General features: G+C 38.3%; 1 protein-coding gene across 1 annotated transcript in view; it reads right to left on the bottom strand.

The window, feature by feature from the left end:
• Window positions 1-512: 512 nt before the first annotated feature.
• GPLD1 (glycosylphosphatidylinositol specific phospholipase D1) overlaps window positions 513-22,266 on the bottom strand; it is a 28,167-nt gene continuing 6,413 nt past the window's right edge. The window contains exons 4-25 of the mRNA XM_026079840.1: window positions 21,059-21,156; window positions 19,696-19,806; window positions 19,372-19,420; window positions 18,807-18,861; window positions 17,690-17,797; window positions 16,876-16,903; window positions 16,649-16,788; window positions 15,638-15,703; window positions 13,716-13,836; window positions 13,057-13,196; window positions 12,009-12,195; window positions 10,837-10,947; window positions 9,760-9,834; window positions 9,218-9,374; window positions 6,896-7,037; window positions 6,234-6,333; window positions 6,049-6,142; window positions 5,238-5,414; window positions 4,761-4,921; window positions 4,458-4,484; window positions 4,313-4,363; window positions 513-3,093 (exon numbers count right to left, since the gene is read on the bottom strand). Of these exons, the coding sequence (XP_025935625.1) occupies window positions 3,016-3,093; window positions 4,313-4,363; window positions 4,458-4,484; window positions 4,761-4,921; window positions 5,238-5,414; window positions 6,049-6,142; window positions 6,234-6,333; window positions 6,896-7,037; window positions 9,218-9,374; window positions 9,760-9,834; window positions 10,837-10,947; window positions 12,009-12,195; window positions 13,057-13,196; window positions 13,716-13,836; window positions 15,638-15,703; window positions 16,649-16,788; window positions 16,876-16,903; window positions 17,690-17,797; window positions 18,807-18,861; window positions 19,372-19,420; window positions 19,696-19,806; window positions 21,059-21,156 (2,276 nt within the window). The 3' untranslated portion in view covers window positions 513-3,015. The remainder of the gene's footprint in view (window positions 3,094-4,312; window positions 4,364-4,457; window positions 4,485-4,760; window positions 4,922-5,237; window positions 5,415-6,048; window positions 6,143-6,233; window positions 6,334-6,895; window positions 7,038-9,217; window positions 9,375-9,759; window positions 9,835-10,836; window positions 10,948-12,008; window positions 12,196-13,056; window positions 13,197-13,715; window positions 13,837-15,637; window positions 15,704-16,648; window positions 16,789-16,875; window positions 16,904-17,689; window positions 17,798-18,806; window positions 18,862-19,371; window positions 19,421-19,695; window positions 19,807-21,058; window positions 21,157-22,266) is intronic.

The following is a 22,266-nucleotide window of genomic DNA, read 5'->3' as shown; positions in this document are numbered from 1 at the left end:
ACAGTGAGTTAATGGGTGTGGAAGTCTGGTGTGAGTCCTGTGATTGAAGGAAGGAGTAAAATTCATACCCCCATTCCTTTTTTTTTTTCCTTAGGACTTACTTACCTTTGAACTTTGAGGGCATGATTGTCCCCTGACTTCTGTCAGCGTAGAGAGGAAGTATGAAATCCTTCCAAATCAGGTCACCAGCTTTCAAGTCTTTCAGCTTTTTTTTTACCTCTCTTTAACATACAGTAAGTAGCCCCTTAGGTGCCACCAGATAAATCACTGCACTTAACAGGGGCTGAAAAGACAAAAATTGTAGCTGTGAACATTTTGACTTGGGCCTGACAAGTAAAAAATGGAAATGAAAGGGTGTATAGAAATTAATATTATGCAGGTCTATAATCTTAGTATGGTTAAAATATGTTGTATTTAATTATTACCAAACAGTTGTTCTTGCTTTGGATGTGACTTCAACTATAGGTATAAAAGGCAGAAGATGGTGATAAAATTAATGGGGTTTATAATGCTTTTTTTTTTTTGAATTTGTAGTTGAACTCTGTTGCAGGCTTTGTGCTTGGCAAGTAGAAATTTAAACAACTTAGAAACAGAGCAGTCTAGTGGAAAAAACAATGGCTCACATACCTTGGCTGATAAGTGAGTGAAGGGACAGAGGTGCTGTTTTCAGCCAAGTAGCAATTGCATTAGGCCAGGACTGAAATGTGTTGGTGCAGCTGTATGGGAAGCTTTCACTGATGCTTCTGAAGCTCTGTCTTCTGTGCAGATAGAGGTTTCTGTGAACTGTATTGACTCTTTACATAACTAACTTAAAGCACAATAAAAGCATTTAGAGAAAGACACTAGTTCTTTTCCAAGACTGCCTTTCTCTCCACAGACATATGCAAGTGTTTAATGGTTTTCTAACAAGGAACCAAAATGCATTCATGTGGAATAAAAATATTCTGAGATCATACAGGGAAAAAATTAATCCAGTGGAGGCCATATATTCAGAATGGAATTGTTACAAAAAATACTGGTATCAGCAATTTTTTTTAAAAAAGGAAAACTTCTTTTTACTCTGCCCTTGTAAATATGATACTGGTTTTGACTCACACCACTTTTCACAGATTAGTAAGGTAAGTACTGTGCTCCCAGTTACTTCTCTTATAAAGTTTAGATTTCTCAGGGTTTTTAGGCTTGTTATTTGGGCAAGTTAAATAGATTATCCTCAAAATACATGTCAGAAAATACATCATGCATCAAGCTAATATTCAGCTTGTCATCTTTTGTTTTAAAGACAACCTCCCTGAGAGAGAGAATTCCTAAGAAGGTAAGTTGAGATATGTCATCCTTGGAGTACAGCCTTTAGAATTCTGTGCTTTGCCATTGACTTACTTAAAAAATAATGCCTTATTGTGAAGGAGGCAAGAGAGAAAATATATATCCATATGTTTCTATGGACTAGCCTGGATAATAATAACATCACATATTGCTGCTTAAGTTATTTGATTCCGTATCGATGCATATATTATTACCCTGCATCATACAAAATTAGTGTTAATTAGCTGAAGACAATGCTGTTAATAATAAAAGCACAATTCTACGTTGTTATAGTCACTGAATTTTACATGAAAGCATAAAGAACAGGTCTCACAATAGTCCCAGCTATAAGTGTGATAGCAAGAGAGTTTTCTAAAAATGATCCAATCTTGTATACGTTCTCCCTGGGAGAATCCAGCTGTTCAACACTCTTAATGTGGGCCTCAAGACTTGGCAGAGACAATTCTTTGGTCTGGCATACACCTCCTTCTCCCACCCATATATGTCTGGCTTAGAGCTGCCCTTCCTCCATGCTTATAATGTTGACACTGATTTCTGATGTCTTAGAATCACTGTCTATATCCCTAGGAATGGAGGGTGAACTCTATCTTGATTGTGTCAAGAAAGTACTCAGACCCAACCAGTAAATGATTTAGGAAGTGGTCTGGGGCACTGAAGTTATAACTTGAAGCAGTCAGGGAAAGTATATCATCATTTTCAGTCCGTGGATGGAGCCTTGCAAGGTAAATGGAAAAGGATGGTTGGTGGACAGAGTTCAGAAATTGAAGACACCTACCTGTAAACCAGGGGCAGGGACAAGCAGCACAGCTAAGGAATGATTCTGTCCAAGGTGGGTAAGGCACAAAAGCAGATCCTCTGCTACAAAAAGGTATACTGACCACTCTTTAATTCCCTTATTTGAAGCATTTAACTAAAAAGTGAGCATCTCTTCATTGGTATACAGCTGCTATCTCTTCAGCTGGTTGATCTTTGGAGGTCTGTTAGCCTTGTGTGGTCACTAGCAGCCAGTTTAAGACATCTGCCACTAGAAGGTGGGCTTTGTCCCCTTTGCTTCCCTATCTGTCCCTCATGCAGCCTGGCTGGAACACAGCATCTGACTAGGGAGGACAGGTGGACAATGTGTGCTGCGTGCTGCTGTGAGAGTTTATTGCAGAGGGGTGTATAAGGTAAGGTGGCTTAGAGGGATTTCTACAGTTTGGGCAAGCAATAGCACAGTGAATTGCTAATTTTATTACTTGCTTTATGCAGTGTAGTATATAGCATATGTGAAAGTGACTTGTTAACAAGGGCTGTGGCTGACACAAGCACCGGACCATTCCTTATACAGCCAAATATGGCCAACCAAATCCATCCTCCTGCTCCTTTCACTCTCTTAGAAGTTTTCAGACCAGCTTGCTTGTTCTAGGTCAAGAAATGCTACCACTGACTGTGAAGTTAATCTGCCCTCTAACCTGACTTACTTAGCTTTGACTGGTTTGTATGTCAAACCATCATGATGCTCATATTCCCTGTCACTTAAAAAACAACCATCAATCATTCCTTTGATAATGTCTGGGACTCTAACATCTACCTATTGCATCTTGCTGTCATGCGGTGTTGGTTTGTATAGGTTAAGGAAAGTATCACAGATACTATATAGATTCTTCAATAAAAGACCAGCATTGGCCTGGTCTTAAAGACTGTCATGAATATTTAGAGATAGTAGACAAAAAGCCTTCCACCAAGTCGAGCTTTCACTGAACTTCTCTCTGCTGCCACTACAACTTCTTTCTGTGGAGATAGATACAGAATAAAGGTTAGCAAACTGCAACTGCAAGTGCACACTTCCCTGAGAGACACCAGATTTGTCCATATCATTAATGTTATACAAAAAGGTGATGAGGAAGGGGAGAGCAAACTGCCTCACCAGAACAGCTGTTAACAAAACAATCTTGGCAAAAAGACTATTTTATTTGGGGAAGTGAAGTGGAAAAAGCTGGAACCAGCCAAATAATAAATCTCTTGCCAGTGTAAACTCGCAGGGGTAAGATTAATACAGATAAGGCTGGAGTGTGGACTGAATTGGTGCCTTAGCAAAGGGACACAATTACTTGGAAAACTGCCTCACATGCACTCATGCAGAAACCATCAGCRATGTCTTTGTTTCAGGTGCTGGCTTATGAAAAACTGCACCTTAACCTAGCTTAGACATATTTGCATTTCCAGGTGTTTCTCCAGTGCATGTTTTAACAGCAAACAGTCAAATACCATTTGTTGAAGAGCAGTCACACATCTCTTCAGCCTAGTACTGAGGCTTTCTCACACCAGTATCTCAAAGAAAGTGGAATACTGGAGTCCACTGAGTTGGACAAGCACTAAGCAACTTTCAAGCTGAAAGAAATGAGAGATTCCTCACTGCATTATACAAAAGTAGGGATTGACTTTTGATGATAATTATAAAGGACTTCTCAGGAAAACAAGGAAACAGAGGTACAAAAAGACATCCAAACTTATTCAGGTAGAAACCAGGCCTTTTTAGGCTTTGAAGGACTTGGCATATGAAGAGCRTTCATTGGAAGTGACAGCTAGGACAGCAAGCCCGTGCATAATATTAACTGAGGGAGATGGTTAGGTGCCTGGTTTACACCATAGCTGAGCACCAGCTTTGCATACAGGTTGATTAGAACAGGTAAAGCAGGGGACTGAGTTGGCACCTGTACGTGATTTATTGAGACACCTTTCAGCAAACTGTTAACTAGTTTAGATTTCACACCAGTTTAAAGTGATCTCTTTCAATCCAGGTGTCAGGTACCAAAATTTAGACAACTCTGTTGTTCATCAACCTATKAAATGTTTTTAATTATCAGTTCAGAGAATGACTTAAAGGGAAACTTGATCAACTAACTATGTAAAGCAAAAGAAACAGGATATGTAAGCTGTTGACTAGTATACGCAAGTGAGATAGATAGAAAGATGTCAGGAAGCAAAAAGCAGCATTTATTTTTCTCACCTTTCTTTCAGATTTCACAGTGATAACAGAACTMCCAAATCTTGATTGTTCCTATAAAATAAAGTTGCTTGTTATAATATTTCTGATTTTTAAAGTGTGACTTCTTCCTTTCTAGAACTCAACAGTTTGTCTTCTGGTTACTCACCTCAGGAGAAATCAGGACATATTGTGCCTGGGGGAAAAAAAAAAAAAAAAAAGGAAGAAAAAGTAAGGGGGTCAAAAGAACCACATTGCTTACAGCATAGAAACCTAATGCAATAACCCTGGCTCCTAAACAACAAAGTAATTCAAGAATGAACAGGAGTGGCCAAATGACACAGATTCAGAAATGAGAGTAACCTTCAGTTTTCTGAAACCAAATCTGAAGAKGTCAGCTCTTTTCACTGGATGTAATTAATTAGCTGTCATTATGCCCTAATCTCCTGATGTCACTTTTAGGTTTTCTTACCCAGTCCTCWGGACAGGGAGATATCCATGATTTGCAATGACCTGTCACATTCCCTGAAGTCGTCTGGTTTCCACTGTAAATGTAAACACGGCCAGCTGTTCCGCCGAACAGTACTGTGGTGATATCATTAGTTCGCAGTGGGGATGTCACAATCATTTCATCTGCAAATATTTATCACAGGACAACATAACACACCAGAAATGAAATAATGCTAAACCAAGCCACAAAAGAGTTGGCATTTACAGACCTCTAGACACCACAGTTCCTATTAATGACGGTAGTTAAAATGTTTCAATCTGTGCCTAAATTGTTTGGGATTTTAGGAGTGCCTCCCTGCAAGGCACCATGGAATACTTTTACAAGTTAACTGACAAAGCCAACTGTGGTTAGCGCTTACATGAATATGTAGGTGACCAGTCTTCCCATTGCCAAAAGTAAAACATGCCACTTCTGTAATCTAGATTCATTAAGCTGTACCTAGTCCATCGTTGTCCAGGTCACTTAAGTATACATCTCCTCCAAAGCGAGAAAACCTTCTGTCTCCACTGAAAATGCTGAGCAAAGAAGGCTTGGCACTGTCTGTCAGATCATACATCAGAGCCAATCCAGCTTGGCGCAGCACTGAGGATATAAACGAAATCCTAGAAAGGCTGTCTGAGAAAAAACAAAGTGACAGAAAAAAAGCATCAGAAATAGGAACTCAGGCTTAGTACTTGTAATGCATTGACAGCGAGTAATACTGACATTACATAACATGAACAAAATTAATATAATTTTTGAAACAAGATCAAAGGTTATATGACATTAATTCAAATTAGCATAGAAACAATCTCTTAATAATAGCAGCCGGGGAAAAACTCATGCAAGTTAAAGGACAGATATTAGAGTTGTACATTTTGACTTACGTAATTCCTTACTGCCTAATCCTATAGTAAGGACAAAATACCGTGTCATTTAATTCCAAGAAATATGCAGTCTACTAGCAAATCACTGTTTCATAAATAATTAATAAATAAAGCAAGGTAATAAAGCTTTTAATAGAAGTTAATTCCATGAAGAAAAAAGAAAGCATTAAAGTTGAAGCTCTATAGTACAGAAGACTGAAAAATGTAAGGCATCTGCAGACGATCACAAGAAGAATCTCATAGTGATTATTTATAAATTTAAAAAAAAAGGCTATTAAAAGGTCCCTTTTCTAACTGTTAACTTTGTTTCTGTCCTTCACTCATACCTTTCAGAAACAGACAACCCAAAGCAGAAGTAGTTTCCAATTTTCAGAATGACATACCTGTGGTAGGTGCGCCCACCACCAAAACGGTCCTTGTGATCCCAGCTACAGATACTACACCACTGGCGAGAGACATACCCATCCTGCCCATATCCTGTTAGATTTTAAAACACCTGTGTCACTTCCACAGAATGGCACTTGATTTCAGTCATTCATAAGGTTCCATACTACAGACAAAGCCCTACCTTGTCTCCAGTTACTGCAAACCAGCGTTCTGTGCTTGGGGGATTATAGCCATACACCTTCCCAACACTCTGTCTGACATCCGATGAGAAGGGGTTGCAGCTTGGATTAGAATGTAAAATAATGTTGGTATGTAACAACACACATATTTTACAGATTCAGCCAGCATTTCTTATCTTAAAATATTTTCCCCTTTTAGCTTAGTGTAATACTGGCTGCCAAAAGTCCTAGAAATCTATTTTAGTAATTCTCATTCTTGTTTTAACTAGATAGATACAAGACATTTAGGTCACTGACTTTGACTGTCTTTCCATTTCCTCATCACCCAATACATTTTTGGGTTAGGTTTGCTGTTAAAAATACTATCTCAAAGTAAGTGGTAACTATAGAGATATTTTAGGCATGCTTATTGTTAGCATTTTTGAGCCCCCTCCCCCAGGAAAACCCCACAAATTCTTATATGCCTCTAAATAACAAAGACCTTCTGTATAAATAAATGAAGAGGGGTGAGAGGGTAAAAATGGTAATTAAATAAAAATATTCTAAGTAGGACCAAAGAGGAATCTTTCTAAAAAGCAGGAAGTCTAATCTATTACCAGTCTTAACCAGTGTAGGAGAAGTTGGGCAGGATGGAAGAAAAAGAAAGCAGTTGTATATAACACACCCAACACAACTCTTCCATGTAGGGCTACCAATCAGCAGTAATGTTATGTTCTCCAACTGACAGCTGTCAAGTGAAAATCCAAACCAGGCATAGTTTTTTTCCCCCTTCACCATCCAGTTGGCATCCTCTACTGAGAGCAGACCTGACAGACCAAAAAAATACGAATTAAATCTGGAGGTACCCTGGCATACAAAAATCTATTAACAATCTCCAGAACCATCCACCCTTTTGTTCTACAAACAGAAGTTTCTCTAAGTAAAGTTATACTGTCCATGATGTGGAACCAGTTATTGCTAACTTCAGTGTAGGCATAGTAAAACAATACTCAACATGCAGCTATACTGGCTGGTGAAAGCCTTGACTCAGTGCAGCTGGCTTCTAAATCACTGCAAGTCTACAGGAAGCTTTCATCTTCTAGAAGCAAGTATACAAAAGCTACCAGATAAGCCTGCCCTAAATTGATGAGTTCTGCATGACAGGACAAGACTGAAACTGTTTACCAGAACTTGTAATTCTTCAAGGGAAAAGGGAAGGGATTTCAAATAATCCTGGCTTTAGTTCAGATCATTGATTCTGTGTTTGATTTTGCAAGAATGTCAGTCAGCAGTGTTTTGAAATTTAAAAACCGTTTCCCTTGTGGTTTCTAACTTTATATGAGGTGGAATAAGGTGAAAAAACCAGAGTTATTGGAAATCTCAGTTATTCTAATGAGGCTTTGGATAGCTGTGTATCCTTTCCCACCCCCTATTAACTTTATTTAGCTTTGCAGGTAGCATTTCCTCCCTCTTTCATAACAGTCCTCATCACCTGTAACCATTAGCTGTATTCATTTGTAGCATTCCCCTTTGGCCACATGAAGGAGCTCCTGGAATGATAAAAATTCATGGTACATTTGCAAGCTTCCAAGAAAGACTAGTCAGCCCTTCTGGTATCACCCATATGCAGCTGAATTCATTCCTTCTTTACTTTCATATAGTCATCCATTTAGTTTTTTCTCACACATTTGTAGTTTTGCCCAAGGACCAAACAGCTCTTACAAGTGACTTTAGCAAAACTGTTCACCTAATACATTAAACATCTGTGTCTAAATTCTTAGCTGGAAGATTTCACTACCTACATTCCTATGATACAGTTCTATTTACAATAAATTTTCACTAATCAGAATCAATGATCATATCATTAAACAGCATGTATAATAGTTTAGGATATTGACAATAGTATAGGAAAAAGTAGTTCCTTACCACACAAGACACTAGCATTTCTAGAATTACCTTTATTAGTCAGATATCAAGTTAAATTCCTCAGAAATAAGGAAAAATTAAAAGCTTTTTCATCTGACTCATCAGACATTTATTAAAGACTAACCCTTTAATGAAATTTCTTTAAATGAACTTTGAGAAGAACTACTGAACATAAACCATTCAAGAACCTGACACAGCTGTTCAGTTTTTCATGACAGAGAATTGAAATAAAAACAAAAGACACCAAGAAAGTCTCTGTATAACAGACTCCCATTCTTATGGGGGACTTTAACCTTGCTGATATCTGCCGAAAGAGCTACATGGCAAGACCCATGCAGGCAAGAAGACTTCTTGATAGAGGTGCTGCATGGACCAACCAGACGTGAGACACAGCTGCAGTAGTCAATGGCAGCCTTGACTGTAGTGGCCATGAAATAGGGGACCTCAAGATCCTGATAGGAATAAGAAAAGCAAATGGCACGGTATCAGACCCTGGACTTCCAATACAGGAAAGATGTTGATAAACTGGGGCAAGTTCAGCGCAGCGCCACCAATATGGTTGGGGATGGAGCACTTGCCCTGTTAGAAGAGGCTAAGGGAACAGGGCTTGTTCAGCCTGGAGAAGAGACAGCTTTGAGAGGACCTAACAGCAGTCTGCCAGTACCTATGAAGAAGTTATGAAGAAAATGGAGCCAGGCTTTTCACAGTGTATTGAGATACTCATTCTCTCTGTGTCTCAGTCTTCACCACAGATGGTGAGGGGACAAGAGATAATGAGCATAAGTTGAAAAAAAGAGAGGTTCATACTGGCTATGAGGAGATATTTTTCTCCTCACAAGGACAGCCACGCAGCTGAGCAGGGGGCCAGAGAGGCTGTGCAGTCTCCATCCTTGGAGGTTTTCAAGACCTGACCAGATAAATCCCAGAGCAACATGGTCTGCCCTTCATAACTGTTTTGAGCAGGCAGCTGGATTAGAGAACTCCTTAGGTCCCTTTCCACCTGAATTATCCTATGATTAATTACAAACAAAAAAATAGTTATATAAGATAAGGGAAGGTTAATTTACTCAATAGGTGCTACCTTGGCCACTTCTGTTGAAATAAGAGTAGAATGCAACCACAAATCCTCTCTGCTGCCCACCACCAGGCGCATATGGACAGCCAACAACCAGATCAGCACTTCTATCCTCATCAACATCAGCTGCCAGGAGGGACCAACCAAGGTTACAGTAGGAATACTGCAAGAAACAGTTCAAGCTTGAAATGTAATTTAAGCCACCAATTCTGAAAACACTGCAAATTACTTCTAAAGAGYTAATTTTGTCTATTTGTGATCAAACTAGCCTCTCATACTCTCACTTTAGTTGTGTTTACTTTTGGAGGGCTGGGCATCCTTTTGTTCACCCTGCTCCCTCCCCTGCACTGGAGTACAGAAGGCTTTCCCACATACAAACAACCTAAACAACCTGTACCTGCTTGCACCATCCCCAATGATACATCTATATTCCCTTCCAATTAAAAGGCTGCTTTTAACATTTGTTCTTTAAGACCACAGCCCTGCCACCCATTCCCCTTTACCTCATTTCCTGCTAATGCAGCCCTGTGTTAGCCTGATCAATATACCTGACAAGTTATGGTAATGTTTGGTTGAGATGCCAAGCCTCTTCCCTCAGCGCCAAAATACACATATACAGCACCCTAAATAGTGGGAAAAGCAAAAACAGCATGAGAGCATCTCCATGCCAGGACCAAGTATGAAATCCAAGACAAAGCACAAATGAGTGAAACAACCCTCCAAAGGCTATTAACACAACTGCATTTTTCTATCAGTCTTCTCATAGTACTGTCTTTCCACCCCAAGCCTAAAAATACCCATGCTGTAGCGGATACCAGGCAACAAACTAGACTTATGAAACAAAAATGTCACCATGCTCCTTTCAGCAGAGAATTACATTTTCATCATACATTGGATAAGGAGCAAAGACAGTATACTGTGTATTACCTTCATTACACAAACATTCAGGTGGCTCAAATTTTGATAACAATTACTTAATGCAATGCACAGGGTGCCAGTCATAACAGAAGCATGCAATTTTCCAACCTAGTGGTTCTACATAGAAGCACTTGTGTTTCCATTTAGGCAGCTAAGTTAGGATGAAATTCTGAAGAGCTTTAAGCTTAACAGAAGTGGTTTAAACTGACACATTTTGCCTCTCAATTGGGGTGGGCTGAGAATACTCAGACACCACTAAATGGCTCAGCTGGTAGGCAGCAACTCATTAAGGCTCTGTAACTTGATTATGTTAGCATGTGTGTCTGGGGCCATAACACATTTTAGATTTCATCTGTTGGCCTCTGAGAGCAGATGACAAAGCTCACTGAGCCAGGAAGTCCCTTCCAGATTCTCTGTTCCTAAATAAAAGTGGTGCACTTGTATTTCCTGAAAGGCTTCTTATGTTTCTAGCATATCAGTGCTACAAAGTTGCAATCTGATTTGGAATCTTTATGTGCAAAAAAAGCCACCAACATACAGATAGCTGTCATTGATCTAGTAAAAGCACCCACAGGTTATAAATTTTTGTGTTTATATTATAATGTCACCTTGACTAACAACAGAAATTTCTTCTCTCATTTCATTATTCTGTGTAACATGTATCAATAAAAACAATCCTGTTTGTAAAAAAAAAAATAGGGTCTTACTTTGTAAGTGAGAAACTGAGATCCTACAGAAGGTGCTCCAACTGCCAGATCTGGCACTCCATCATCATTGAAGTCCAGGACTGCCAAGGCAGAACCAAACCGGCCTGAAGGCTAAGAGAAGAGGGACTGCTCTCATGAAAATAACAGATGTTTTAAAGACACTACCTTCAAAAGCTAATGGACACTTGCAATCACAGCACAGGGAAGAACTGGAAGAAGAGATGATTAAAATCTATTTCAAAAATTCTTAAGTTTTTCTTAACATCATTGCTCTCCCAAGTAGTAAGAGTCATACTAACATACAAAGTGGGAGTAGACTGTTCTGTCTGAGAATGTGAGGGAGTTAAAATATAAGATAATTGAACACAATATGACACTGCTGTGCTATTTCTTCTTCTCAATCTAATGCACCATTGAGGTTATGCTTATGATCTGTGTTGTTAATAGCATTATAACTGTGAACTACTAAAACACTCTCTTAAAGAGAACAGCTGTTACTCCACGGTTTGTAATCACAGAGACAGATTAAAAGGAAATGTATCTCATATCTCTMTATTCTCCTCTTTGTGAATAAAGACACTTTCTACATAGGATCATCTTTATTACTCAACAAGATCATCTGATCCTGCTTCTCAGTTACAAGCCAATCACCATCTTGTCCAATTGCAGCTTTCTCTTTTCATTTTTTTTTTTAAATAATGTGTACTCTTAGTAAAGACAAACAATGATTTTGCAAGAAGTCATCAATTAATCAAAAACACAGTTTTCACAGAATTAAAACTCCAACAGCTTTCATGGAATTAAAACTCACATGGAATAGTTTTATATGAAAAAAGAGGGGAAAGTTACATCATTTGCTCACATGCAAGGAACCAAACCAGCTATATTGTCATTTACAGAGACTACCTCAGTTTCAGTCAAGGGTCTATTGTTTTCTAATACCCATTTATCTGTCACAGTGAAAAAGTAAACCTACAGGTCACCATTGCTTTAATCGTTCCTGTGACTTAAGTAACAGTTATTTTTCTTGAAATGCATACGATAGCCTTTGACCAGGAGGTGTATTTCAAGAATAACCCTCACACATATTAACGACACTATTGATCAGCCAAAATTTACCACATATTCAGGCAAAAAATGTTATGCGACAAATACCTGATTTGGCCCCTCACCTGATGACCCTCTAGTACTTGGTCTGCTTTCTCATCTAGATCCATGTCCTCTGGAGGCAAACCTGACTGCTTGCCATAGACTATATATACCCGTCCTATCTGCACATGGCCCAATGTGCTGTACCCTGGTGCACCAACCACCAGATCTTCATATCCATCCTGGTTTAGGTCAGCTGAGATCATTGCCCTGTGTATCAAGTGAGTCAACAAAATCACAGCATTAGCTGCCAGACTACCACTAGATTAGCAGAAAGTAAGTACTTCTACTTCTTTCAGGTAAGCCAAGACCTGCCTTTCCCCACCTATTTTTCTAAGAATATACACTTCATTTTTCATATTATATAACTGATTTTTGTTCTCTTGGACTAAATAAAATCAGAATTTGAAGGTTCAGCTTCCATTAATCCAGCTGAGATTGCATTACAACCTATTACAGATAGGGATAGAATCCCTCTGGAAAGGAGAGAATATGCCTCATTCTGTGTGCTGAATCCATCTTCGAATTCCCTACTAATCTTTTAGTGCTTCCAAGAACAATCAGTAGGCATCATCAGCAATCAACCCAGGACAGACAATTAATTCCATACAACCATCAAACAATAATCAAAAAAAGGTAACAATGTTCCTACATTGTTAAGAACTAGAGCCAAAGTTGTTTTGAATTTTTGTTTCTTCTRTTCTGAGCTTGATCGCACATAGAGCATTGATATCCTTCACTAAGGAGGAAAGTGACAAAAAATGACATGACAACTTTTTCAAAGAATGAGGTTACCTGACTAGATTTCACATCTGAATGGAATTCTTGTTTTGGATATAATTTTAGTCAGTACTGACACAGTGAGGCTTATACTGATGTCTGAAAGAAAAAAGGCCCTATGTGTCAACCRGTAGTTCTGGCCAGCCAATCTAAGCCACTCAGCCAGACTTGCACCACTAATTGATTTGGGCTGTTACCCTTAAAGAGTATCCAAAGAACTAAAAATAATATTTTGATGGCTGCCTGAAGTTTTCAGAAACGAAGAGGGAGATTAGACAAAAAAGTACCAACCATCCAAGTCTAGCATAGGGTGAAGTCAAAAAATATGATGCTGCTGGCTTGGAGATGTGCTTAGAAGACTGTTTATGTGCGGCTGCTAACACTCTCCAGACATTTGTTGCAAAAGCCTGGTTTATGAAGTGGAGGGAATTCTGAAAGAAAAATAATAGACACAAGAATAGTTAAAACACAGGCTGAAACTCTAGCACAGTATGGACCACAACAAAAGCCAAGCCACCATCAGTGGAAATCTTCACATTCATCTAAGTGGACTCTGACTCAGGTCATATGCACCATTTACAAAAGAGACAGAAATCTCTGCGCTCTAAATGGAGCATTACTGACTAACTGTTCACTGCTCTGCTTTGCTGGAACTTCTTAATTCCCAAAAGTGACCAGATGATTCTTTGAAGTGTAAATACAAAAGATATATTCTGTCACGCTTGGTACTGCAAGATGCACTCTAACTTCTCTACAAAACGAGCAAAATAAAATAATTTAGTATTTATGGATGTACCTGTAAGCATACAGATTAACAATTATGGCAAAATGAAGATGCTGCTATTCATATAAAGAGACCCTGCTCCATCATGCAGTATCCCAGACAAAAATGAAAACAATTTATACACAAAGCTGAATTTTACCTGACACATCTGACACTTTTCACTTACTGTTGCCCAGGATTGAATATTGAAGTGAACTCCTCTTTCTGTGTACTTTATATTCTTTTTAATTGTTACTGTAAGCGAAGAAGTTGCATTCTTGTAGTGTTCATTTTTGGATTGTTTACTTCTGTTAAGATAAAGGAGGCAGTAATAACAACTAATGCAACTGAATTAATGGCCTGAGTATTTTATGACAAAACTAAGAAAACCAGACAGTTATATTGCATGTATTCAGATGGCCATTTCTCCCATATATAAAGTTAGTTATCAAAAGACAGCAGTTAATCCCCAATAAAGTCATGAGATTTATGGGTAGTTAACACTTGGTAAGTATCCAGACATCTATAAAATCTAGCATCACCAGCATCATTTATCTGGAGTGTTCTGCTCACCAGCAATATTCTTGGAGCACTGACAACATGCAAGAAAAAGGAAAATTAGTCTTCTTGAATACAAAATTACTCATTTTGCATGCCTGTCTCTTGAATTCACACACTGAAATTATTTTCAAAACAGAAGTATGAAAAACTCCTTTAAGAGTTATTAATGAATTTTTACTCCCTCCTTCAAAAAGAGGAAACTCGAACTTGTCGGCATCCTAACATTCTAGCACTTTACACTCATTTCTGAAGTTTCCTGCATTTCCTTAGAATTACCCTTTCCCAACACATAAATCCATTACCATTACACATTGACTGGAATTCTACTCCAATTTATAACCTTTGCAAATCTACTGACTTTGGTGAAGTGTTAGTTTAAGATGCACAGTATCTGAAAACATTTTTGGCCAAGGTAAAAACGTGAAGCTAAAAGCTCATCTCTCACAGTATTAAAGAAATAGAATAAAAGCAATTAGGCTTCCCACTCTGAGGCTTCCCCCAAAACATGAGCTTTCATAACCACATTTACACACATAGCTCCTGTTACTGCTGCTGTTTTCATCTGTGCAGGGACAGCATTTCAGCTTTCAGTGACAGTGAAAACATTTATAAGAAAATAGAAGACAGACCTTAAAGAAATTCTCCTCACTTTCATGTCCTCTCTTTTTCTCAACATACCCATTTAAAAGTATGCACTGCTGTCTCTGACGAAGGAATTTTTATCACTTCTTGCCATTACCATTCTCCTCTCCCATCACTCTCTTCCTGTGGTTCTATGCTTCCCCTCCATTGTCCCAATCTCACTGAAATAAAAGCTGCAAACTGAACCACTAATGCTTGAAACAGAGAGGCTAAGAGAAGTCTGAATCTCTGTTACCTAAACAGATTGAAGAGATCTTGAGGTTTCATTAATTACCCACTGAATAATTCTTGGCCAACAAGTACAATCCTTAAATTGTAGTCTTCAAGTGGAGGAGAGGAATCATTGCAATCAAAACATAATCTATGCTCTCTCTRCAAGCTAAACAGAACTCTTTGCAGTTTCCGTTCAGTAAAAATTAGATTGATTCACCAATATCAGCAACAGAGATGTTCTGAGAAAGAGAGGAAAATGGCCATGGAAGATGTGTGTTAGAGGAATACATACATTTGAGCTGAGCTCTATATTGCTGTATGTAAACCAGGAGAGAAGTTAGGTATGGTAAGTGTAATCATGAATCAGCAGAACAAAGAGTCACAATCAAATAGAGAGTGCAGACTTTGCACTTCAGGTGCTAGACAAGTATTCTTGTCCTTAGGCCAGAAGGTAAACATCTTTCCCAGGCTCTGCACAATTCCCCTGCATAAACCTTGTTTATTCACGTTAAGAGAATTTCAAGTTCACACATGAAAAGATAAACCAGTATATATCTTCAAGCACAAAGATTACCCCCTAAGTGGAAAAAAACTAGAGGTCTTGACCTCTAATTTTCAATGGCTTCAATGTCCACATTAGTGGAAGACTATTCTCTCATCAGTAAGTCTTTGAACCTTCAGGGCTATACTTACATGTAGTTGTTCTTGCGTTCCCTTGTGCATTTTATAAACAGAGGGTTCTCAGGCAGGAAGCAGCCACTAAGAAAATATTAAAAATGTGTTCTGAATATTTTCCCGCTATGGAAGTGAAACTAAAAATACAACTTTTATCCTTACTGATTCCTGTTAGAAGACATCAGCTCTCTCAGGAGGCCCTTCTAATCCTTAGAAACTTCTTTGATATTTATTTTAATGACTTTGATGAATTATTTAGGATCTATATGAATATCACATGCCATTATATAACCTTAAATGAAACTCACTGTAGCATATCCTGCTAATTCTGTTAATGTAAAGCACTTTTAATTAAAAGTGACACTTTGGAACAAAGAACACAACAGGTTATGCCACACAGTATTTCAAACACCATTTCCCAAAATAGCTGCAGTGACATTATCCATATAAATGGATGGATTAATCCTCCACTTGTAGTCTTACAAAGTTATTTAAGGTAAGGTTAAACTTGTACCAAAGCATTACAGGGCCAGAATTTTTATAAAAATATGAGATTCTGAGTTCAAGCCTGAACTTTCAACACTAGGAAAATATATACGATCTGCCTTCGGTGTCCAAAGGCAATGTTTGACCTCTCCTAGGAAGGACCATCCTGGCTGGCTGATGACAGCAGCCACAAGGTGCAGCCACAGTTGAAACTGCCAGGCCAGGCAGCACCTCAGGGCCTGGCTATGCAACTTCTAAGTATGCCCTTGAGTATGTCTTAAAAAATGCCCCAATTTTCCCTGTCTAGTATCAGCTGGCCACCCCAAAGTCTTGCCTGGAGAAAGCAGTGTGGCCGTGTAGCAAATGCAAACTCAAGGCCTGTCCTGCGCACCTGGGTAAAAGACAGTTACAGAAATCCCTTTTTTCAAGTGAGGATTTAGAGTTCAGCACCTGCTCTAGGAAAGGACCTGCCTTCAGAAGAAAAATTAAATGGGTGTCAGAACTTGAATACTGCATTTCATATTGCCAGAAACACCATTATACCTGGTTCCATTTTCTAGCATATGGCTCGTCTGCTCAAAAATATTGTTTGTCCAAAATGCCATGTCATCTACTCCTCCGAGGAAATAATCATGGAACCTCTCCACCAGAAATGGAGATTTACTAGCATATGTTGGAAAAAGCTAAGAGACAAACAGCATATTTAGTAAGATGGTTTAGTCTGTGTTCATATTCTATATTCACGTTTATAAGGAAAAGAAAAAACTAACCTTGGAAACAGCAAGCCTTTCTCCGTGCCTGCAAAAATATATAACAATGCTTCAAAGATAAACATGTTTCATTTAATAGCATTAAATTTTTTAAACAGTTCCTTTCAAGGCCTCTGTATTCCTGAGTATGGCAAATACTATGCAGGTCATTAAGAACAAAAACATTTAAAATTTCCTGGTTGGTTGTTAATATATTTTTTTTAAGAGCTGTAATGTGAGAAGTAACAATCTTTACTTTATTGCAGCCCTTAATTTGAGGCCATTCCCAGTGTTTTTAAATGCTGTATGATCACTGGTAATTCACTGAACTAAAGAATACAGCTAGGCTGTTCAGTGTATTCAAAAGCAGACATTGCCAAAGATCAAAAGTCTCTGAGTTTCAAGGTCTAGCTCCATGTATTATACTTGGACCTGAAAGGAGCTACATGGAGTGTAAGCAAGCCATCTATTTAGGAATGTATACTACTCCTTCAATACATGAGAATTATACTGCTAAGATGCCAAAATGCAACAGTCCTTCAAGACACAGCTGTTTTCTCATAAATACATAAATATGTTTAACACATAGGCTTGTTAAACACCTAAGATGCTGAGTTTGTGTTGTAATCATGAATTTAACAGTCATGAAACAGTCTCAATTTGTATTCTAGCCCTTCTGAAAATTCAGGTGTCTTACGGTTTAGGAGGGTTAGCAGGAAGTTTGTATTGCTGGTCCCAATGCCTAAATTTCTGAACTAGCATTTCAAATAGGATTATCATCATTTTCCTACATAAGTTTCACTTATAAAATCCTAGACAAACCTATTCAACTTACAGTTCAAGAAACAGCAGGTAAGTACAGTCAATAATTGTGCCTTCTGTTATGATCTCTCTTCCATAAAATTCCTGATAGATAGCTGCTAGGTCTTTGACAGGTACATACCTAAAAACAAGACTGACATATTACAACAAGAGCTTTCAACATCATCTCATTAAATATAATTCAGTTTATGTAATAACAACAACTTAGTAATACTGTAAAGTTCAAAAGACTGTAGAAGAATATCAAGACTTACAAACACCAGAAAGGCCATGATTGTAGGTATAGTTGCTCTCTGTATAATGCCCTCCTCCTGTTTGAGTTCAAACTCAGAAACCTGTAGAGCGATTCTCCTATGGCTGTTGCTGGAGTTTCCACACTTCCTCCACTGGATTCCCAGCTTTGTGATCACATAATATTGGACAATGTCCTCCACTATCCTCTGTGCCAAATCTACTCCTGGTGAAGTAGAAATTATTCATCCTTCCTACCTCAACATTTCCCAGATCTGTGCCAGAGCTTAGATAATGAACTGGGCTTTCTATACCTAGATGAACTCCACCCTACTTACACAAAACAAGACTCAAATGACCTGATTTATTAGCAGGAAAAAAAAAAGGCATATGAGTTTTTTCCTTCAATTAAAAACTGCAAGTGAGAAGAAAATTGTGAATAAATGTCTGAAACTGCTTCTTCTTTTTTATGTTTTTTAAACTTGTCTGAATTCTGCAGCATCTGGAAATCTAAGTGAGATATTGTCATTGAGTTATTTCAGCAATTGCTTGGACATTCCAGCAACCTTTTTTCAATTATCATTTTATCTATAATTACATGCAATTCTCTCCTGAGATAAATAACTTAATCTGTCCTGCTGTGTTTCTATTGTAAAACTTTTCTTTCCTCTGTCCTTCCAGTTTCTCAAGGCAGGGAAGAATAAATATGCATATGAGAAATACCAATCTCAGTAAAATTCCAATAGCAGCTGGGTTTTGGAAGACAGATAAAAAAAGATAAAAGAATGATAGCATTTTACTAAAACACAGTGAAACCATCATCATTTTTTAATGAGAACACAGAATAAGCAGAAATAGCTATTCAAGAAGTTAATCTCTACTTCAGCTCATTATCTCACCAATTTGGCGCCAGATAACTGAAGTCCAACTCAAACTGACTCAGTACATCTCCTCCTACAAATGGAGGAACGAAAACAAAACACAACCAACCAAAACCGTAAGTATGTATTGTGGACAACAGCATAATTTCTATGGCTATGCTATGTATGTTCATATGGCAGAGCATCACTCCAGTTGTACAAATCTTTCTCATTTAGAATACATAAACAGTTCACCCAAAAGTATATTACGTATTTTCTACTTCCAGAGAATAAGAAAAATGATATCACATTTAAAATCACAGTACTGACTCAATTTAACCTCTGGCATCTGTCAGCCTGTGTTTTAGTTTAAACACAAGTTTCCATACGCCCTACTGCATCTTCTGAAACATGGAGCATAGAGCATGCAGACAGGGATAGCAGGGCTTCTCAAGCTATGGGGGAAAGCAAGAGTACACTGTCCTTATGACACATTCTTGGCTCCTTCATTCCATAGGACAAGAGCCAGAATCACCCACTGTAGTTTTGCAGTGGACTAGTTATCCCAATTGGACGACCTATGATGAGCAAACAGAAACATTACCAAAGTCACCAACATTGTGAGCTTCTGAGTATGAACCATGAAAATCAATCTGGAGAAAGACAAAAACAAGAGAACTCAACCTATGAATTTTACTCATCCTTCCATACAACCATAAGAGCAAAAACAAATTGTCCAAGTAGCCCAGAAGTTTACAGTTTCCTAACCTGACCAACTTGGTTCTTACAAAGTTTGTGATATCATGTCTCTGAAAATCTTCCTGGAACTGGGCTCCACCTTTTCTTTTCCCTCCCCACCAGACCCAAAGCCAAACTATCAATTCCAAAAACTCCAGTCAGATCAATAAATAAAATAATATAAGCTTACTTCTCCCATGGCCTTTAGAAATCCTTGGTCAATGCCCAGGCTATGCCAGCTAACATCTGCCACCATATGCGAAGCAATTCCAAACAGGAAAGCCACCAGCTTCTCTGTAGCCTATACAATAACAATACACTTGTGGTAAGGCCAAAAATTTTTTGCCTGTCTTTAAAAAGAGGTGAGCATTTTATTGTAGTCCTTTATACAATGATATAGTTGATAAACTCTTACAATCTAAGGACTTAACAAAACAAAGTGCTGAGCACTCATTTCTTGATGCTGGAGAGCACATTTTGTGACCTGACTAGCTTTAAGCACTTCATATGGTCCAAGGCCATAGAGTCACATGGCTGATTTCAGGACAACTCATGTGCTTCAAGCTAGATACGTAGTGAAGCGCTTTGCTGCATTGGAGAGACAGTCTTCCACTTCCAAGGAGTGAACCCCTTAGCCACCATGGATATTGCACTAAGACACATGGAAGAGAGAAGGGCATTGCTGTGCAAGCACTGTTCACTGTGAAAGCACCTAATTAAAGTCCAGGCATGAAGTTACTCATTTTGTTCCTAGGAACAGAAAAGTTATTCACAATAAATTTATCAACAACAAACATTTCATTTCTTCAAAAAAGATTTCTCTGCATTGAATCACTATCAGTTCCAGAGACCTCTTAAAAAATTGTAATAGAATCATAGTTTTTTGATGAATTGACACTTCCTGAAAGTTAATAGTATCACCAAGGGCCAGTCAAAAGGCAGGCAAATTTCTTTCCATTGTAAAGAGTGCGTGCTCTCAAATGCTGCTGCTCCAAACCTTCGATTCGCCTGAGCAGAGTTCAGGAATGACATGGCAAATTCTCCAGTAAGGAAAAAAAAAAAAAAACAATATGACCTTTAAAATCATTCTCAATTTTGACAATCTGCTTTTCCTTTTCTCCTAAGTAGCTCATATACCAGAAACAAAAGCAAATCAGGACTAAATCCAAGATTTCACAAGTGAGAATTCTAAAAGAAGCCTGATTTTTCAAGTGGCAAATGCTCAGCCAGATCTGACAGTAACATAAGTACCCAAAATTACCAACCACATTTGAAAATCTGGACCTAGGAAATGTATCATAAGAATTGGAACACACTGGGGATAATAAATAAATTTTATGTGGAAATTATAACTTTTTTTGCCTGGTAAAGATGAAAACAAGATTTCAAGTTAAGTCTACGCCAGCAGAGATTTTATTAAAAAAAATATGTATTTTTTCTGCACTTCCCAAAGGATGAAATTGCAACAAGAAGTGAACATGAAGAAGATGGCAGCAAGCAAAGGTGAAGAAGATAGTAGAGAGCAAATTCAAAAGCTAAGGAAATTTTCTTACCTTTTCCCAAGGCTGAGGATAATTCCTTCTGATGTAGTGAATACTTGCAGTGAGAAATGGTGACCAATGAGTGTCTTCAGAGACATCATGGAATATTCCTATAGCAACAAAATTATATCAGTATTTATTCTTTTTCAAAAGAAACAAGTTTTTCCTCCATCACTAAACACAGACTTTTACTCAATTCCATATTGTATAGATAATACATTTCTTGCATATGTTAGAAGAGCCAAGTGAGACCTATTTTTGTATGATTTACACTGCCAAAAGAGATACTAGATTTACCTGCCATGATTTTGGTCTGAAGCATCTGAAAATTTTGTGCCTTCTCCCTTCTCTGCGCCTGTGAGTAGGCATGATACAATGAAAAACTGTCTCCCAAGTGGTGAGGATACACAGAGCTGACAGAGAAGCTGGTGACTAATGAATGCATCAAATTTTACAGCAGAGAAGCTGATGGACATAGCAGCCAAGTCAAAATATCATGCTTCAGGACAGGTATCCATTTCCTCAGGGATTAGAAAAGAAAGGTCATCCTCCTCCTCCTCATTTTCAACAGAATTGCAGAGCTGCCAAGATACAGTCAGAGCAGGAGCAGGAGGGAAGACAAAGGCAGGAAGAATTTGTTTTTCCTTTGAAACATCAATTATTGCTCTCACTTGGATTTATACAGAACAGATTATGTTGGATCTGACAGCGACCACGCCTACAAATTTCTAAATAATCTGCCTATATAAAGCTGAGGGCAAAGTGGTGCTGATACCAAGTAGCACAACTTTGTTGTGACAAGTGACAAGACCAAGCAGCACAACTTTGAATTCTGTACATGTGTAGGTCCTGCTTGGGGAAAGCAAGTAAGCCAGAGATAGATTATTAGGATCATCAGTACAGCTGGAGGAAGAGAATGTGTTTCTTCGGAGAGAAGTGTGATACCGCAGAGAAGATTAAGGTATATTAAACACAAATTCTGCCAGAGCAGACCCTGTGAGTGATTTAATTACCTCCTGGGCCCTTGACACTTTTAAGTGCAGCTGAATTAGAGAAAGTAAAGGATCTCAGTATGGGCTTTGTCTGACCGCAGACATTCACAGAGTAGAGATTTCCACATGGCAGTTAGTTACCTAGACTGGCTGTCTAGGCAGGAAACAATGTTTCTGATCCAAAGGCAGACAACTAAGTCAAACAGGTCAGATCTGTGGAGGTACCAA

This window comes from Apteryx rowi, unplaced genomic scaffold, assembly GCF_003343035.1.
Source record: "Apteryx rowi isolate R43461 unplaced genomic scaffold, aptRow1 scaffold_50, whole genome shotgun sequence".
Classification (NCBI taxonomy): domain Eukaryota; kingdom Metazoa; phylum Chordata; class Aves; order Apterygiformes; family Apterygidae; genus Apteryx; species Apteryx rowi.
This window is presented reverse-complemented; position numbering and strand designations above follow the sequence as displayed.